This window comes from Physeter macrocephalus, chromosome 1, assembly GCF_002837175.3.
Source record: "Physeter macrocephalus isolate SW-GA chromosome 1, ASM283717v5, whole genome shotgun sequence".
Lineage (NCBI taxonomy): Eukaryota > Metazoa > Chordata > Mammalia > Artiodactyla > Physeteridae > Physeter > Physeter macrocephalus.
In genome coordinates this window covers 37242575-37262655 of record NC_041214.2, presented here as the reverse complement: position 1 = coordinate 37262655, position 20081 = coordinate 37242575, and the positions used below count along the sequence as shown (strand labels likewise).

The window sequence follows — 20081 nt, the reverse complement described above, 5'->3', positions numbered from 1 at the left end:
GGGGTCTTTTGTGTTTCCATACAAATGTGAAAATTTTTTGTTCTAGTTCTGTAAAAAATGCCAGTGGTAGTTTGTTAGGGATTGCATAAGTGAACACTTTTTAATTAGTTAATTTATTTTTGGCTGTGTCAGGTCTTAGTTGCAGCCCATGGGATCTTTCATTGCGGCGCGTGAGCTCTTTGTTGCAGTGTGCGGGCTTCTCTCTAGTTGTAGCGCGTGGGCTCTGTAGTTGCAGCATGTGGGCTTAGTTGCTCCGCGGCATGTGGGATCTTAGTTCCCTGACCAGGGATCGAACCTGCGTCCCCTGCATTGGAAGGTGGATTCTTAACCACTGGACCACCAGGGAAGTTCCTATATATCTTTTTTTTCAGATTACTTTTCCTTATAGGTTATTACAAAATATTGAGTATAGTTATCTGTGTTATCAATATATAGTAGGTCCTTGTTGCTTTTCTGTTTTATATATAGTAGTGTGTATTTGTTAATCCCAAACTCCTAATTTACCCTCCCTCTCTTTCCTCTTTGGTAACCATAAGTTTGGTTTTTATGTCAGTGGGTCTATTTCTGTTTTGTATATAAGTTCTTTTGTATATAAGTTCATTTGTATCACTTTGATGGGTTTTTTTGTTTGTTTTTTAGATTCCACATATAAGCAATATCATGTGATATTTGTCTTCCTCTGCCTGACTTCACTTAGTATGAAAATCTCTAGGTCCATCCATGTGGCTGCAAATGGCATGATTTCATTCTTTCTTATGGTTGATAATGTTCCATTATATATATATACCACATCTTCTTTATCCATTCATTTGTCTGGACATTTAGATTGCTTCCATGCCTTGGCTAGTATGAATAGTGCTGCAGTGAACATTAGGGTACATGTATCTTTTCGAATTACAGTTTTCTCTGGATATGTGCCCAGGAGTGGGATTACAGGATCATATGGTAGCTCTGTTTTTAGTTTTTTAAGAAATTCTCCATACTGTTCTCCATAGTGGCTACACCAATTTACATTCCCCCCAACAGTGTAGGAGGGTTCCTTTCTCTCCACACCATCTCTGGCGTTTATTATTTGTAGACTTCCTAATGATGGCCATCCTGACTGGTGTGAGGTGATGCCTCGTTGTAGTTTTGATTTGCATTTCTCTAATAATTAGCAATGTTGAGCATCTTTTCTTGTGCCTTTTGACCATCTGTATGTTTAGTACTTTTTAAAGACACAGTAAAGAGTTTCCAAATGGATTTTGAACCTTTTTAAAGGAAGAATGCTCTCCACATATGAGTTATGTGATTCATGGTACCTAGAGGAACTAAGGGTAATCAGTAATGTGATAGTACAGTTAAACTGAATTTTTTTACCTAAGAAAATAATCCTCTTTTGTTTTAGATCTTTATTAAAATTGGGAGAGAACCTGGGAATAGTCTTTATGATGGTCCTAAGATTCAGTCATTTATTCATTCATCTTACATGTGTTTATAGAGCACTGGAGGTACTGGGCCAAAATCTCTGCCTCATGGAGCTTATAGTCTAAGATAAGACTCATGTGGAGTATAGCATTGCACAGAGTAAAAATTCTCCTTAAAGCACCAGAATTAGCAGGTCATTCTTTCTGGTTGAGTAAAAATATTGAAATTTAATGACAACAAATTATGGCTTGAAGAAATTAGGTATTAAAAAAAACACAGAAGTGTCTAAAAATTGAACTATATCATTTTATCACAGAGCTGGGACTAAACTTGGGGGTAACTGAAAATTCCTCTGTTAATAATCTTTTCATCTTTATGTCTTTCTCCACCTAAAAACGGGGGAATATACTGGTTTAAGATAAGCACACAATACAACCACTGTAGTATGGGAGCAGGAGGGGAGAGCACTGACAAAAGCAGGGAAGAGAGAGGATGAGATCTTTAGACAGCATGCCTAGGAAAGGCATCACTGAGAAGGTCCTGTGTGATGAAAGGGGCAGGCTGTGTAATATCCGAGGGAACACAAGGGCAGAGGCCTCAAGGGAAGTGCGCTTGGCATGTTTCAGGAACTATGAGGCGGCCTGTGTAATGCGGGGGGTGGGGGGCGGGGAGAAGACCAACCGGGGAGCATGCACTTCATGTGGGGCTTGGTGGACAGTGAAAGACTTGGGCACCGTTCACTTGTCTTGAGAGGGATGGGAGGTTTTTGGAGAGTTTTCAGCAGAGGACAGTGTGGTTTGACTTGTGTTTTTAACCCAGTGTGTTGGCAGTGGGTTTTGATGTTTGAGTAAGGAGGTTGAAGTGTGGATATATTTGAGGATGGGGCCAAACTGCGTGTGGCACGTGGGAGAAGAGGAGGAATCAGGGTGGCTCCCCAGATTTAGAGCCTGAGCCGTTGCAGGAGTGCACTTGCCATTGGCAGAGGATGTGAGGGAGCATGTGTTTGGGGAAGTAACGGGTTCTGTTTGGGATGTTTAAGTCTGAGATGGGATGTCCAAGAGCAAATGTGGAGTAGGTAGGTGGATTAGTTTTATCAATCTGGATTTCAGAAGAGACAAAAAGGCATATAAATAAAAGCCAGATTTCTAAGGTGGGATGAGATCCCCTAGGGAGAGACCTCTTATATTATAAAGAGCCCAAGAACTGAGTTCTAGAACACTCCAGTGTGTAGACTTCAGGGAGGGCTGGGGGAACCTGCACAAGAGGAGCAGCTGGAGAGGTAGGAGGAGGAGCAGGAGAGTGTAGGGTGGTCCTGAAGCCAGGAGAGGAGGGTGTCTCAGGAGGAGGGAGTCATCGGCTGTGTGCGGGATTAGGTCACCTGAGAAATGGCACTGGTGTCAGCAATGCGGCGAGTCTTTGGTGCTCTTGATTAGACGTTTCAGTGCAGGGGTGGGGGTAGCAGCCTAATTAGGAGGGATTCAGGAGAGAGTGGGAGAGAGAGATGGGAGACGGCAGTACAGGCAGCTCCCTAGAGGAGTTTTGCTTATAAAGAGAAGGGGAAAGGAGGATAGCAGCTGAGATGGGAAGGGAAGTTTTTGGTTTTGTTTTTCTTTAAATGGAAGGAATAACAACATGTTTGTATAATGATGGTAAAGGTGCAGCAGCAAGGGAAAAATTTTGATACAAGGGGGAGAGAATTTCTGATCGGTAAGAAGGTGGGATATTGGACCTGCACTAGAAACATATTCATGTTGTTCATTTGTAGTAAAAGGAGAGAAGGAGGGATACTGTCTGGATACAGCTATTGGATGGTGGGAGTTGTGGATGTTTTCTCCTGACTCTGTTTTCTTTGAAGTAGGAAACAAGGTTGTCAGCTGAGAGTGAGGATGGGGAAGGGGATACATTGGAAGCATGAGGAGAGAAAACTAGTGTGGACCTGTCCTCTAGGAGAGTAGGAAAGAGAACGGTGGGTTACGTGGGTATTAAGGTCACCTGGCTCGGGGGTGTTGGAAAGACTGATGGGAGGCAGTGGGTACAAATTCCTGTGAAACACGGAGGGTGGCCTCGGGAGCAGTGACTGGCCACAGGTAGTGAATTACAGTCTTCTGTGACGTTCAGAACCGAGGATTTGCGACTGAAGAAGGGAATGGAGGGCACCTGCCCCCTCTGTGCTCTCCTGGTGGTGCTGTTGGAGAGGACTGTGGGAACAGTCCCTGTCTTGTGGATAAATTAGGTTAGAGCAGTGTGGGTAAGAGTGGAGGGCCAGGGGATTTGTCGATGACTGGGGCGCAGTGGGAGGGTTTCAGGAGACCAGGAGATGGCATCAGGAAAAGGGATTAAATATATTCTTTGGAGAGAGAAGATGGTATAAGCAGGTGGAGACACAGTGGAAGAGAGAGAGCCTAATGAATTAAGCTGAGTAGAAGAGCATGAGCAGACACTTGATAGCGCTTAACAGCAACAAAAGGTTCGAGGGACATTGAGAAGCATCTGTTCTTTAAATCCCCTGAAGACAGGACAAAGGGAAAAGGCCATCTTAGTTGTGTCAGTGTCGAGGAAACCGATGCAGGAGAGTTTTTCCTTTGTCTCTTAACGTTTCAGGAATAAGGCTGTTTTCTCTTCAGAGCTTAAACATAATGGGATAAACTGGGTAAATTGTTTAGATTGTGCATTTCTTATAGTATCTAAAAATTTGAAATGACCCTGTCAAATGAGTGTCCTAACAAATGTATGGCATATTCTTAAGTTTGATCTCTGTGGCAAAATACAGACAGTTTAAATTGATAATTTAAAAACTATTCTTAGTTATACGTGCATAGGTTATTCTGATATTTCTTAATGTTGAAGATTTTTAGTGTATCCCGTGTTTTAACAGGTTGCAGTATTTTACAGAGCTAGTCCAAGGCACAAGATGAAAATTATTAAGGTGGGTGTCTAAGAATCACACTGTTTTATCTCTGTATCCAGAATGCTACTGCTTGTCTTTCATTATGTTTGCATTACTACTGGGAATATTGATAGACCATTAAAGTCAGAAGTATTGTGAAGCAAAACAGGTGGTTTTTTAAAGCCTGAGATGGAAACATTAGTAGAGAATTTAGTTTGCAAAGGAAGATGTAGAAGAAAACTTTAAGGACATCTCTGCAAATACAACCTTCTTTAAACATTTGAATAATGTAGAAATATGTTCTGACAGGAGGCTATAGCCAAATCATCCCAGTGTGAATAGGAATAATTACTTAGCAACTGAATAAACACAGCAAGAAAAAAATGTTTTGAGAGTGTGAACAATGTTTAAAGGGCTATGATTGTTTATATTAGTCAAATATATACAAGGCAGCTGACATGGTACCATCAGTTCATGGACTTATTAATCACAGTAGTGCTCCATTGTACTGAGGCCACGGTTTCTCGGCCTTGGCACTGTGACACTGTGGGCTGGATAATTCTTCATTGTGAGGGGCTGTCCTGTGTGTTGTAAGTTTAGCAGCATCCCCGGCTCCTATCCTTTAGATGCCAGTAGCGTCCCTGACGTCATGACAATCAGAAATGTCTCCAGACATTGCCAGATGTCCCCTGGGAGACAAAATTGCCCTGAGAACAACTGTGTAATTGACTTTGCATCAGGCTTTACACATAGAATTTTCACACATGGAAATATTATTAATGGCAGCTTTTTCTAAGCTTTATCGTAAGACCTCCATATATTTATTGAAGTTTATTGAAAAAGTGATTGTCTGTTTTATTTCCAGTCTTTAATTATGTGGGAAAGAAAAAAAGAGAGGATTTGTTTATCCCCTTATCTGTGTGGAAGCAACATTTTAATCAGAACTCCTCCCTCCCGCTTCTCCCCTCCCACCCCCAGTCTCTGCAGAAGAACGGGTCGGTTGTGGCCATGACAGGAGATGGAGTAAATGATGCAGTCGCTCTGAAGGCTGCAGACATTGGAGTTGCAATGGGTCAGACTGGCACAGATGTTTGCAAAGAGGCAGCAGACATGATCCTGGTGGATGATGATTTCCAAACTATCATGTAAGTTTTCCTTCAATGAATGCACATCAGAGAGTCTCCTCCCATCCTTTCTTGCACCCCATTCATAGAAAAGAGTTTAGCAGTTTTAGACATTGGATAAACTAAACTTTTTTACTAGATTAATTAATCTTATTTTGTGTACTAGTGTGTAGTTTGGGGGAAGATTATTTGGAATGGACATAATAAATGGCAGGCTAGTCATTTAAGAAATATTACTGAGTACCAGCCACGTGTCACATTTCCTGGCCACTAGTGTTGTGATACAGCAGTGAACCTTCATGTGGCCTTTTTATTCTAGTTAAATTCAGGCTCATAGGAATAAGCATGTGCCTGGCCTTGCAGTAAGTATTATAAATAAAGATCCCATCCATATCTGTTTCCTTATGTCAGGAATTGTTCATGTTACTAATGATGCAATTTATCATTTGAATAGATTTGTTTCATCCACAGTTTCTAATTGCTTTAAGATTCTGCAATACCTGCTGGTTGTTACACAGTGTTCAGGTGGAGGTCACTTGATAATCACCTCTTGAATGATCTAAGTCTTATTAGTTCAGTGATGCCCTGTGTGCCTCATTAACCCATTGTGGCCTCAAGTGGAGCATGTGGGCCCTCCGGACCCTGAATTGCTAGGCTCTTAGAAAGATATAAAATTTAATTTCCATTCTTAGAATTGTATAAAAATCTTGGAAGATAGGGCAATATGTTTATAAAACACATATTTTCCTAGGTTGAGCAAAATGAATGAGAGAATTTACATGAATCTTTGTAGACCATATTCTTTTTATAATTCTGGTACAATATATATCTAATTGTGTGTAGGAGCAACAGGTGGCTTAAATTCTGTAAGTTTTATATGTCTCATTCCCATTTAATTTCTGACCTACATTAATTAACCCCTTACCATGCATGCATCATGTATCTTGAAGAAAAATAAACTTGGAGGGGTAAAGAAGATCATTATTTTAGTATTATAAATGTGTATTATTGTCTTTTGCGTAGAAACACAAGATGTGATTTTAATGTTGAAATGTCTTTTTAAGAATAAAAATTACTATGTTATGAAATTAGCCGGTAGAGTGTAGCAGGCCAGACTTCCATTCCTTGCCACAATAGTGTTTCCTTTTTTTTTCTAGTTTTAATTACGTGAAGAAAATAATAGATTCTCTTATTGATGTATGTGTTTTATCAGTTGGAAATTTGTTTTCAAAATTAGTTCCACAGTATTGATATATCCTTATTTTTCTGTGATAATATTTTCTCACCTAATTTTATTTTTAACTTTCAGGTCTGCAATTGAGGAGGGTAAAGGGATTTATAATAACATTAAAAATTTTGTTAGATTCCAGCTGAGCACGTAAGTTTGTAAGAAGTTGTGACAAACTTATTGGTCTTACAGATAAATTATTTGCAAAGTAGAATTCAAGCAGAATGCCTACAAGCTTCTGGGCTCTATTTCTGAGGGTTGTCCATATGTAAAAGTTTTCCAGGGTGAAAATTGAATTCTGTCCTAAATCTAAAAATGGCATGATAAAAGAGGTTCTAAATGTGATAATTATTTGTCTGTATTATCATCAAAATATATAAACCTTTGTGGCTTATTTAATAGCTCCTGAAATAACTAAGAAAGGGGTGTCAAATTTTAATGTTTCTTCTTGGTTATCTTTTTCCAAAAGTAGAAGGGCTTTTCTGTAGTCAAAAAACAGTTAACAAAAATATCATTGAAACTGTTAACTGTTATCTGAACTCAATTTAAAAAAAATCTTCCTCAATTTGAAAGTCCTTTATTAAAATGCTGTGGATCATAAGGGTTAACTCTTAGCTTCAAAATGTTCACACTAATGAAGCAGTAGGTTACTTGGAAATATGGTCTTCCTTTAAAAGAACAGTAGTAACATGAGAGTTTTACATGCTAAGAAAGTGATTTCATAAAATTAGCAAGAATTATACTATGCTGACACATTTTTTTAAATGACTCTTTCTTTCGATAGGAGTATAGCAGCATTAACTTTAATCTCACTGGCTACATTAATGAACTTTCCCAATCCTCTCAATGCCATGCAGATTTTGTGGATCAATATTATTATGGACGGACCTCCAGCTCAGAGGTGAGAGTTTTCTCATGTAAATTAGAAAGACAAGGATGGCATGCTATCCTGATAATTAAGCTCTAAGACTTCATCACGGATAGTGTTGGAAACCTCTGCAGCCTCGTGTTTGTTATAAATTGTGTGATGTGAGCATATCGTTTATTCTCTTGGAGTGCTCATTCATGCATTATGATCTGAGCTTTTAGGCTGTTAGATGCCCAGCCTTAAGTTGAGAACAGTGGAGGAACAGTTGCAGTCCCTGTCCTCGAAGTAAGCTTTTTGTTTCTTAGAATAGGTTGTAATGGAGAAATCTCTGGCTTTAGTGCTATTACCAAGGTTCTGTTGTCTGTCTTAGAGACTTTGGGAAAGTATTGAAGGACCTAAGCTTCTAAGTATCTTCTTTTATAATAATGGGGCCCTAGATGTTGCTTTCCCAACACAAAGTGATACATGTCGGTGACCATTACAACAAATTATCCTAGTTGAAACTTCCTTGCATGAAAGATAGTTCAAAGTCCAGTTGGTAGGTCATATATTTCAGGCCATATTTGGAATAAGTAAAGCTATATGTAAATGAAATTGGGCAATTTTTTGAATTTGATTATCAGTCCCCTCCCAAACTGTGCCAAATAAACAAAAAAGGAAAGAGTGATAAAATCTTTGGTTATTTTCAAGTGATCACAGCCAAGGTTTTCTTCATGATTCAACATTTTGTTTCCAAAAGAAGACATTTAGTTTCCGGGATAATTGAGGTCAATGAAGTTGTGAAAGTAATAAATCCAACTCTTACTTAAAACTTTAATTCACTTTTCTGTTTGTTTTGAAGCCTTGGAGTAGAACCAGTGGATAAAGATGTCATTCGTAAACCTCCACGCAACTGGAAGGACAGCATTTTGACCAAAAACCTGATACTTAAAATACTTGTTTCCTCAATAATCATTGTTTGTGGGACTTTGTTTGTCTTCTGGCGGGAGGTATACTCACTGGATAATGTGCTTTATTAATATTCATTCTGTATAGTAGGACTCGGTTATTTTTATGTATTAATAAGCAGAAGGCTGGAAGTTAGGAGAGCTTTTTCAAAAATAGAATAAAAACATTTAAAAATAGTTTGATTTCAGTATTTATGGGTTAATAGAATTCCTGACTTATATTTTAGAGTTATTTAAATCTGCAGAGAAGTATCAGATACAATAAAAATTAACATGAAAATTTGGGAAGAAGGTAGAAAATCTGAGTCTTTAATATAGCTACTTTCATGTCATCAAAAAAGAAAGTTCTTTTAATATCCAGTTTATGGTTTGGGAAAAGACTTTTTACTTTATGCAGACTACAGTTATTCATTAGGTGACTTATTTAAATGATGTATGGGAAATTTAGGTTGCTTATATGTTTTATATCTTAAACGAAAGCTATTTCATTCTGAGAGGAAGAAAATATTAACCCTTTAAAAGCATGTAGTATTTGTTCATTAAATTCAGCCAGCTGAAAATCTTTTTTCCTCTCGACAGCTGAGAGACAATGTGATAACACCTCGGGATACAACAATGACCTTCACATGCTTTGTGTTTTTTGACATGTTCAATGCACTAAGTTCCAGATCCCAGGTATGCTTAGGTGATCTTAGCTGACTAATTCAATTGGGTAGGGTACTCTCTAATTGTAAGTGGGCAGGGTTTTTAGCTTTGCTTGCTTTTGCAGCCATGGTTACAGCCCCGGATATAGCCTTCCTACAAACATGTGCCTCCAATATGTGTCCTAAGAGGGATGGGGCATTTGGGGAGATAAGCCTTAACTTTGGCTAGGAGATCAAAGTAAATCACAGGTGTCATCACCTGAGTTTTCTTCTTTTCATTTTCTTGTTATCTGTAGCTATATGATAGGTTCAAGTTAACATTATCTGAGGATAGGACAAAGCTCATGGCTTCTGCTAAGATGGTATTAGCCTCATTATAGAAGCAAGTATTGTTAGAAGTCCAGGAACAGCTTTGTGCATATTAACTTTTTCTCATTATTTCCATCAGTGTGTCAAAGCTTAGGACATTTAAAATTTTCTTTTCTTCCCATGCTTTATCTTGAGGTGGATTGCCTTCTCTCTTTTTTTTTGAGAATTAATTAATTTATTTATCCTTGGCTGAGTTGGGTCCCCGTTGTTGAAAGCCGCACATGGGCTTTCCCTAGTTGCGGCGAGTGAGGGCTACTCTCCGTTGTGGTGCGCGGGCTTCTCACTGCGGTGGCTTCTCCCGTTGCGGAGCACAGGCTCTAGGCATGCGGGCTCAGTAGTTGTGGCTCGCAGGCTCTAGAGCGCAGGCTCAGTAGTTGTGGCGCACGGGCCTAGTTGCTCTGCGGCATGTGGGAACCTCCTAGACCAGGGCTTGAACCCATGTCCCCTGCATTGGCAGGTGGATTCTTAACCACTGTGCCACCAGGGAAGCCCTGGATTGCCTTCTCTTGATTGAAGTGCTTTGTTAGAAAATAATGGGCTAGAACCTAATGGTACTTTTTCAGAGCGTGTTGTTCTTAGGAACTAGCTGCATTTGAGGCCTGACTGTTCATTTCAATTTAAGAGCACCATATAAATCCTTAACTATATCTATTACCATTCACCATGCTAGAACTTTCCAAGTACAGTGAATTGTCATTAATTTAGACTAATTTTTGAAGAAGCTTTAGTATTTGGTTTTTGTTTTATGAAAGGCATTTTTACTTTTTCACTACACATGTAACTAAGTCCATTCTTCGAGAAAGGTTTTTAGATTATGTACCTTAATGAATGATAGAAATGATTTAGCAAAATTATCATATACAAAAAAAGTTTCTTATGCTTTGGAGGACTAAAAGAAGTTTCTGTGGTCTTTATGTTTTTAATAACATCACTCTTAGAGCCCTTGATGAAGAGAAGCTGCTTTAAAATTTACCCTATTCCATCTATATTATTCCAAAATAATAGTTAAAATTTAGAGATTTCATGGAACTACTATTGTAGAATTCAGTCCAGCTTACTAAAAATTGGAGGTGAGTGTAATAATAAAGAAGTTGTTTCTGTGACCAAGGAGTAATAACTGAACTCTGTGTTCTGCCAACAGACCAAATCTGTGTTTGAGATTGGACTCTGCAGTAATAAGATGTTTTGCTACGCAGTTCTTGGATCCATCATGGGACAGTTATTAGTTATTTACTTTCCTCCACTTCAGAAAGTTTTTCAGACCGAGAGCCTAAGTATACTGGGTAAAGGAAATGTTATCTTTATAATTTACATATTATAAATGAGCTGTATTTTCTAATGCATTTGTTCTAAGAAAAATTTTCTTTTAAAAAGTGAAATAAGTGGCTTGCTTTGAAAAATGTGTGTGCTCTGTGTTCTCATTTGGAAATGTTTAGGCGAGTCACTCTCCCAACTCTAGGTTTTAAACTTTTTTTGTAATTTTTTTCTTGTTAATTTTTTATAGGTTGTCACTTGTCAAAATCATATTTGGTGATTCTGAAAGATAGCAAATCAAAATGTGTTACAGGGTAATTGTAGTTTATAACTTTTTAATCTTGTATGAAGAAAAAACTAGACTTAAGCTCACTGAAAACCAAATGGCTCTTCTTTAAAATTACCATTTTGATTGTTAAACTAACATTTTCCTATTCTTATTTGCTAATTTGCACATTCTTATTTTATGAAATAACAGCCCTAATAGCAGAGAGTTTTATTAAGCTGATGTGAAGACAGTCATTATTCTTTCACAGACTGCGCATTAAATGCATCACCATACAGTACATTTAAAAGTTAATCTTCCTATGTAAGTGTGAGAACGGACGCATTTTATGATAATGCTAGTTCTAATTCTTGGGTTTTTAAAGGTAATTTGGATATTTATGAATCACTGTATTTTTTGCTGTAAGTTAAAGTTTACCTTAGAGTTGAACTAGTTTAATTTCAAGATTTTAATTTCATATTCATATTCCTTTCTCTTTAAAAAAAAATGGAGTTTTAAGGAGACCGGTGCAGCTGTTTGAAGCAGTAAATAAGAACAAGATAGTGTGGATACCATTGTAAATATATGGTCTTTAAACAGTGACTTTCAAGTGGAATAAGAAGCAGATTTCTAAGAAATCTTCGTATAGACATTTAAAAAATCAAATTAGTCACCACTGCTTGAAGAGCCTTTAAAAAAGGCTGTGTGGTCTATTAAATAGAAAACTCCTCTTGCTTGTGTTGCTGTTAAAGGTTGTGGTTCTCGGTTATGGTTCAGGGGAAGCAGTCAGAGGACTTGAGTTCTAGTTTTCTGGCTGCTGCCTGTCCTAGCTGTGTGACTTAGATAAGTCATTTAGTACCTTTGAGCCTTACTTTCCTTATTTTTAAACTGAGGCCGATTGTGGCTACTTTGTGGAATGGTTGAGAAGTATTGTATTTTAAAAGCTGTGGTAAAATGCTAGAAAAACATAAGTTATTAAGCTCTGCAACTGTAAGTTTAAAGAATTGTAAAAGCCAACTTACTTTCTTTTGCAGATTTGCTGTTTCTTCTGGGTCTTACCTCGTCAGTGTGCATAGTGGCAGAAATTATCAAGAAGGTTGAAAGGAGCAGGGAGAAGATCCAGAAGCCTGTTAGCTCGACATCGTCGTCTTTTCTTGAAGTATGATGCATATTGCATTCTTTTATTTGCAAACTAGGAATTGCAGTCTGAGGATCATTTAGAAGGGCAAGTTCAAGAGAGGATAATGAAGATTTGAGAACTTCTGAGCTTTTTTTTTTTTTTTTTTTTTTTTTTTTTTTTTTTTTTTGCGGTACGTGGGCCTCTCACTGCTGTGGCCTCTCCCGTTGCGGAGCACAGGCTCCGGACGCGCAGGCTCAGCAGCCATGGCTCACGGGCCTAGCCGCTCCGCGGCATGTGGGATCCTCCTGGACTGGGACACGAACCCGTGTCCCCTGCATCGGCAGGCGGACTCTCAACCACTGCGCCACCAGGGAAGCCCTGAACTTTTTATTGACTAAAAATGAGTGTTGAAGACTTGATTTGAGACTTTAGCCTGCTGACAGTCCCAAATGAAATTATGCAACTTTGATAACATATTCCTTGATTTAAATTGGCTTTTGCGATTGAGTGGAACTTCGTAAAGTGTATGGGCAGTTATTTAATTTAAAAAACAAGCAAAACCTGAACCACCTTCTGCACTTAAAGAGGTCTAACAGTTCAAATACAAAATCTATCCTAGATAAATACGATTTTTTTTTTAATTTTTAAATATTGTACTATTTATGGTGGTGGGGCTTTCTTACTAATACACAAATAAATTTAATCATTTCAAAGGCATTCTGTTTGGTTTAGAAGTTGATTCCTAGGAGTGCCATATCTCAGCTACTGTATTTCCTTTTCCTGCAGTGTAAGCAGCTCAGCTACCTTGTGTTACCATTTTTGTATCTCAAGTTTTTTGCACAGGATGTGACCACTGTCAGATCACTGTTCTTTTCTTTCTTTTTGTGATTGAAAAGCTTATACTGCAATTTGAAGTAAATGTTTGCTTTTCTTAGTAAGTGTAAATGGTTGCCTTTTCTTTTTCTTCTTCTTTTGGGTTTTGTTATGAGTCTTTGGTCTAGCACAGTTAAAACAGGGCTGTGGAGTGGCATTCTAGGTAGGGTAGCCATGTCTGTAATTAACATTTAGTCATGGAGTCAAAAAAATTTAAGACTGGTTGGGCTGATATTTATAGCAGATTATATTAATGTGTTATGCCTTCTTTTAGAGTTAAATATCAATACATACTTTGTCAAGTATCACCTTGACAAAGTCATCAAAGTCATCTCCTAAATATAAGTACCTCACCTGAATATCTGAATTTTATTACTTTTTAATGTCTTTTTATGTGTACTTAAAATCTTTCTTATGAAGTATAGAGTGGTAAACTTAAAGAATAAAAAAGCCCCCAACCTAAACAGATGGTTTATGAAGCAGAGTATAAGTGGAAGATTCTGTGCTGACCTTTACTCTTTGTGTATCTGCAACTTTTGGGCCTAGGTTGCAGCACAGCCTGGAGCCTGCCCTTCTCCTGCTTCCACCACTGTCCTCTGCCTTGTTCTGCTTCACTGGGCGTGCTAGAGAAATAGATAGATTTGCTCTTGGAATGCCATCAGTTTTTGTAATAGCTGGATGAGGTAGAGGTAATTTGTTTTGAGTGTGTGGCAAATTTGGGCCAGAAATTCAAAATTAGGAATACATTTTCCTGTTGAATATTTTTCTCTGAAACAGAAACGTGTCTCAAATTCTTACATGTTTAATTCTTCCTGAAGTTACTGAATTTTGCATTTTAGAATTAATTTTTTAAACTGTCAGGATAAATCGCTGTCTAGTTTTTATCACCAATATTAAACTGCACTGTTAGCACTGCAGTACTGTTGTTAACGATAGGAAAGATACCTATTCTTTGAGTCTTGTTACTGAAACAGTTTAATATAAGGACCTGAGATATCTGCAGTTTATTCTGCTTTACTCTTTAAGGCTAGATAGTCAAATGTACTTGGAAACCATTGTCTAATCAACTTTATCTTTAATGATGGTGATGTATCATATCTAAGTTTTGTAATGAGTTTTCTTCTCTGTTACAAGGACTTGAAATATGAAGTGCACGTCAATCTTTTGCTTTGCATTTTAGGTTCAGAGTATGACTCATATGAAATAAATGTGCCTATCTTATTCAGATTTTAAACCTTCCCCCAGAATGATTTATTTTCATAAGTTAATGTTCTTCCAGTTGGAACTGTTAACATTAAAATCATATGGATGTTGAAGATACAGAAATTAGGCAGTACTCACAGTACATTGAATCTGTATAACAGATTTCCCATAGTAAAACAACAAATCAGGGTCTGTGTGTGTATTTTACATAGCATATTATCAGAATTAGCATGGATAATTCAAATGCACTAGTATCTAAATTTAAAATTTTCCCCCATTTCCTGGCCCTGGGACTTGCTAGAGTCCCTAACAATACTAACGTATATGATTTTTCCCTGTCAGACTACCTCATGAAGTTTTTTGACTTCAAAGTGATTAAATATCAGGGAAGAAAAGGAACTTTAATTCACCAACAGGGTAGATAATCCTCAAATGATTCAAACTGGCGGCAGAGGAACACGGCTTAGCATGTTCTCTCAGATTTTTGCTGGGCAGTGCATGACCCAGAAATGGAACAGCCTGAAACCAGGCAACCTAAAAAACCTACCCCCTCAGGACACAGACTTCATTTAATAGCAGTAACCACACCCACAAGGATAAAACACATTTTTTACCTTTCATAACCATGCAAGGTACATCTTTTACATTGGTAATCTTTGTGAAGTCATTTCAACTTTTGATCTGTTTCATATAGTACCTAAGTAAAGTGAGCACTGGCCATATAACAGCTTCTCAGTGAAATGAATTGGTGGCAAACAAATATAAGATCTAAGAACCTTAATTAACTTTGCCTTGCTTTCTGCCTTTGTCACTTGGCAATTCATGTGCACTTTACTTCTACGTATGACTCACTCAATTTAAATGGATGAATTGTCATTTCAGTAAACTTTTCTTTAGTACCTAGAATGTACTAGGAATAGAAAGGTGGTGGCATCCCTGCCCTTCAAGAGCTCGTGGACTGGGTTAGCTGAGGATATAACTGTTAACAGGCTGTCTGCTGAAAGTTAGTAGTGGTCTTTGCACATTTATTTTAAAAATACACATACAGTAAAATGAATCCAGCACATATTTTACTGGAAGTTTCCCTTGAGATTGGCATTTGGAAATCTTTGAAATGCCTTTTTAGATTAAGCTGCAATCCAAACAGTAGCTGATTTGCATACTAAAACACAGTGTGGATAAATGTTAATCCTAACTGGCATGTGACTAGACAGACAGATTATCCTGATAATTAAGCTTCCTTGAGATCAGTTAGCACTTGGTATGACTATTAACTATTGTTGGGTTTGGGGGTTTGGTTTTCAGAGTTAGTTATTGTTAATAATGGATAATGGTTAACCAATCCTTGATATTAATGTAGGTATAATAGTCTGCAAATATTTTGGTAGGTTTAGATTTGGGAAGTTCTCAGTCTTAACTCTGGAAACCAAAGTGAAATATATGTGGTACAGTGGTAAGTGCTGCCCCAAGTGCTACAGTAGCCAAAGGAGAGAAATAACTTCATAGTAGGAGGTTGTCAAATCTCCTAGAACTAGTGGCATCCGAATCAAGCCTTAAGTTGAGAATTTCCAGCCGAGAACAGCAGGATATTGTAACCAAATGGCATAGCCTCTGCAGAGGTGTTGGTGGGGTCTGGAAGGAACAGGTGAAAACCACAGGAGTCTGGGGCTAGGGCAAGGAGAGTATATATAATGTGAGGGCTGGACAGATAGGCAGGAGCCTAGTGGTGAAGGTAAAGACATTTGGCTTGTAGCCTGCTGTAGGATTTCAAGACTGTGATAAGAGTTTGGATTTTTGTCTTGTAACATGCTGATGGAAGCTCAGAGGGTGGACTGTAAAGACAAAACAGAGAGACTGATTAGAGAATCGTAGAAGCTTAAGAGGTAGAGGGACTGAGTTGTGGCAGTTAGTATGGAGAGAAAAACATGGAATTTCTGCCTTCTAAGAGAGAGCATTGACATGACCCGATGGGAGGAGAGGAAGATACTGCAGCTTCTGGCTTTCTGGCTTGGCTACTAGAGCTGTTGGGAGAATTACCAGAGCCAAGCAGCTTTTAGTGGGACACAGGTCAATTTGATGTGTGAAGTTTGTGATGTCCTTTCCCAGTGGATATGTTGGATGAGGTTTCTAGCACAGAATGAATTAAAGCCATGGCTGACTCATTATGAGGTAGTAAGAAAATATTAATAATTTCTTGTTACAAGCATCGATTTTGTTGGGAGAATTACCAGAGCCAAGCAGCTTTTAGTGGGACACAGGTCAATTTGATGTGTGAAGTTTGTGATGTCCTTTCCCAGTGGATATGTTGGATGAGGTTTCTAGCACAGAATGAATTAAAGCCATGGCTGACTCATTATGAGGTAGTAAGAAAATATTAATAATTTCTTGTTACAAGCATCGATTTTTTTTATTTTTGATAAAAGTAAACCAATAAATGAATGTAAACTCACCTTTGACAGAGTAAGATTTTTTAAAAAGTAATTTCTTTAGTATAGTTATTAAGATTTTATGGTAGGCAAGTAGAAAACAATGTTGGTTTTTTTTCATTTCCATTTTACTCATAATTCTTCCTTGGATCTTTCTAGCCTCATATCTCACACATGATGTTCCAACACAATCCGCTTACTGGTGTTTTTGGACAGTATTCCTTCAACTTGAAATACTTTTTCCTCTGTTTCAATTTGAGAATCAGAGTTTTTACCTGTTCTTCAAAGTCCAGCTGAAGAGCCAAGTAGGATGGCCTTTCCAGATAGCTCTACAGGTGCGTGCGTGTGTGTGTGTGTGTGTGTATGGTGCAGTTTCTTGTAAATACTGTTAAGAATAAATGCAGCCGTAAGTTTGGGCATAAAATTGTGGGATTTTATTTTTTAGAAAGCATTAAAATTTTAAGTCCAAGCCATGTAGATAAATCTGGACAATAAATTGGCTATAATCTTCTCTTTTCATTCAGAATAAGTTGAGGTGGTGAAGTTTGGGTAGGAAAAAAATTTTGAGGCTTTAGTTTTGATCCTTTGTAAGTTCTTCTCTGATCTAGACCTACCAGTGTTCCCGTGTACATGTGAGTGTGGGGCCTTTCTCTGTCTGCTCTGCTCCAGGTAGGCATTGTTTCTTGTGCAGATCACGGGGCCCACCCGGTTCTGCCATTCTGCTCCCTTTGTGTTCAAGTCTAGCCAGATTGACAGATACCCTGGCAAAGGCCCCATGTCTGCAGTGGCCCCATGGCTGTCGGCCTGGCTCAACTGCCTTCACGCATCAGTCCAGGTCACACCAGTATTTCTTCAGCAGTAATTGTACTGCTCTACTTAGGTAAGGGTAGAAACCACCTCTCACAGTATTAAGAGCACACAGTGCCAGAAATTGGGCACATTGTTCTACATGACCATAGAGGTCCATTTTTGTTTTCTGAGTGTTTCCAGTTTGTGAACTCAAAACAAAATATGCTCTTTGATACAGGGTTTTGTTTTTTTTTTAATACCAATTCACTCAACTATATTAAAAGCAATTTTCTATTAAGGCTTTCCCTGTGATAAGTATAGTTAGAAGTGACAATTTGGTATCATCTATGGTCATAAATAAAATACCATAATGCCTTGACCATTTGTTCTTTTTCATCAGGTCTGCATCTTAAAAGCCAATATGAAACAACTTGTGAGTCTCACAAAATACTGTCTTTGAGCAGTATATAGCAGGCCCCAACCAAATGGCAGAAAAATGTATGCTTGATAGGAAAAACATGAAAAACTTTATATTTAAGCATTGTTAGATCCATTTTAGGGAGTTATAAGTGAGTATGTCTTCATGGTCCTTTCTCATATTCATCCATATAGTTGCATAATAAGATTGCATTAGATTTTATAAGCAGCTTTCGTCATGGAACAGGTCTAGATAGCCCATGAATTAGTTGGAGGTGTTACAAGTTAGGGAAACAGCTTATTTTAATACCTTCCTAACTTACCCATGTGGGGCTGTTGATTTAGTTTTGGGGATGACAGACTACTACCCACAACGCACATTCACGTCCATGTTGTTACCACTGTATTCACGCTGGGGTTTTACAGAAAAAAATTGCCTACTCATAGATATTCACAAAGAGCAGAATAGGCCTATGCATTGCATTCAGTGGACCAGAAAGGAAGTGGCATCGATTTTCTCTACCGTCCGTCTCCTAGCAGGATATTCTCTCTGGGATGGATGCCACTGATACCAGATTGGCTGTCAGAGACTCAGTCTGTTCTCAGAACATCATCAACAGGAAGGACATGCCAGCTGTTGTCTGTCCCACCTCATCACCAAGGCTCCCTCTTCTTACAGTGGGTGGGGTGTTCTGATCTGTTGTCCCATCTGAGTTGTGCTCCTCAACACACACACACCACACACACAACTCGCCTAAGTTTCTACTGCAGAGTCTGCTCTTCTCTGATCCACCTGCCCCTCCCACCCCCTTGGATGGACAGGAGAAGTGAGGGCTTCCCTCTCATCAGTTGCTTTTTCCTAACACACAGAAACAGGCGTCGTCGTTTGTGCAGGCTTACTATCAGTCCAGTCTTAGGGAAGAACAGAACCTTCTAAACCAAAACATATTTGCACAGTATTTATATTTCTACGGTAAAGTTATGACAGTATTTCTTAGTGAATTCCCCTTGGCTGTCTGACTTAACAAAATAGCTTTACAGAATGAATTATGGTTATTATACATAATAGGGTCAGTTTCTTTGTTTAAAAAAAAAACACAACTTGTGTAAATCTGGGAGCTTGAAGGGCTACAGTGCTTTGTGATTGGGAGCTTGGATTGGTGGATGTCACCATTCCCAGATTTCAATACCAAAGGCCCCCTGCCCACCATTTTTACCTTGTTTTCCTTAGTTTTGGGGGGAAAGACAAAGGAACCTCAGAAGATTGCTCTCTTGATGCCATCCTTCCTAGAGTCTTCAACTATACAAACATTTCTCTGATTATAACAGTACAACATACTCATTGGAGATATTTGTAAACAGAGGAAAAGAAGAGGAAAACATTTCATAATCTCAACACCCAAAGACTAATCTAGGCTCCAGACATATATCCAGCTGCCTAGCAGCTATTTCTCCGCACTTAAGTGCCTAAAAGCTGTGTTTAACACATCCCCAACAGAACCCCCTGGTTCCCTCATTTCCCAGCTACACCACATCCTACACGAATGACAACTGAATAGGAAATCTGAAAACAGAGGGTTCTTTCCAGTCTTTTAATGAAAGCATAAAATGCTGTTTTTAACAATTTTAGAAATAATTTGTAGCGTTTGGGCTTCCCTGGTGGCGCAGTGGTTGAGAATCTGCCTGCCAATGAAGGGGACACGGGTTCGAGACCTGGTCTGGGAAGGTCCCACAAGCCACGAGGCAACTGGGCCTGTGAGCCACAACTACTGAGCCTGCGCGTCTGGAGCCTGTGCTCCGCAACAAGAGAGGCCGCGACAGTGAGAGGCCCGTGCACCGCGATGAAGAGTGGCCCCCGCTTGCCACAACTAGAGAAAGCCCTCGCACAGAAACGAAGACCCAACACAGCCAAAAATAAATAAATAAAAATAAATTTATAAAAATAATTTGTAGCGTTTCTCATTGGTATGTTTATGAACCCTATTTTTTTTTTCTTTTTTTTCTCTGATTGCTGTGGCTAGAACTTCCAAAACTATGTTAAATAAGAGTGGTGAGAGTGGGCAACCTTGTCTTGTTCCTGATCTTAGTGGAAATGGTTTAAGTTTTTCACCATTGAGGACAATGCTGGCTGTGGGTTTGTCATATATGGCCTTTATTATGTTGAGGAAAGTTCCCTCTATGCCTACTTTGTGCAGGGTTTTTATCATAAATGGGTGTTGAATTTTGTCAAAAGCTTTCTCTGCATCTATTGAGATGATCA

The 20081-nt window shown here is 38.5% G+C and overlaps 2 protein-coding genes across 9 annotated transcripts in view; one reads left to right on the top strand and one right to left on the bottom strand.

Annotated features, from left to right (window-relative positions):
* ATP2C1 (ATPase secretory pathway Ca2+ transporting 1) overlaps positions 1 to 12292 on the top strand; it is a 120090-nt gene extending 107798 nt beyond the window's left edge. For 3 of the 6 annotated variants that reach the window (XM_007119865.4, XM_028489881.2, XM_007119866.3), the window contains exons 21-28: positions 4283 to 4333; positions 5273 to 5439; positions 6728 to 6796; positions 7431 to 7547; positions 8356 to 8503; positions 9041 to 9136; positions 10616 to 10757; positions 12028 to 12290. In XM_007119865.4, coding sequence (XP_007119927.1) covers positions 4283 to 4333; positions 5273 to 5439; positions 6728 to 6796; positions 7431 to 7547; positions 8356 to 8503; positions 9041 to 9136; positions 10616 to 10757; positions 12028 to 12158 — 921 coding nt within the window. In that variant the 3' untranslated portion in view covers positions 12159 to 12290. Of the gene's footprint in view, positions 1 to 4282; positions 4334 to 5272; positions 5440 to 6727; positions 6797 to 7430; positions 7548 to 8355; positions 8504 to 9040; positions 9137 to 10615; positions 10758 to 12027 lie in introns of those variants that run through there. The other 3 variants (XM_055090043.1, XM_055090066.1, XM_055090143.1) reach the window with 3 other exon arrangements.
* Positions 1 to 20081, bottom strand: part of ASTE1 (asteroid homolog 1) — a 102814-nt gene that overhangs the window by 53537 nt on the left and 29196 nt on the right. Inside the window, exon 6 of one of the 3 annotated variants that reach the window (XM_028489913.2) lies at positions 14935 to 16021. The exons of the other annotated variants lie outside the window; for them this stretch is intronic. Coding sequence (XP_028345714.1) covers positions 15910 to 16021 — 112 coding nt within the window. The 3' untranslated portion in view covers positions 14935 to 15909. Of the gene's footprint in view, positions 1 to 14934; positions 16022 to 20081 lie in introns of those variants that run through there. 3 annotated transcript variants of the gene reach the window in all.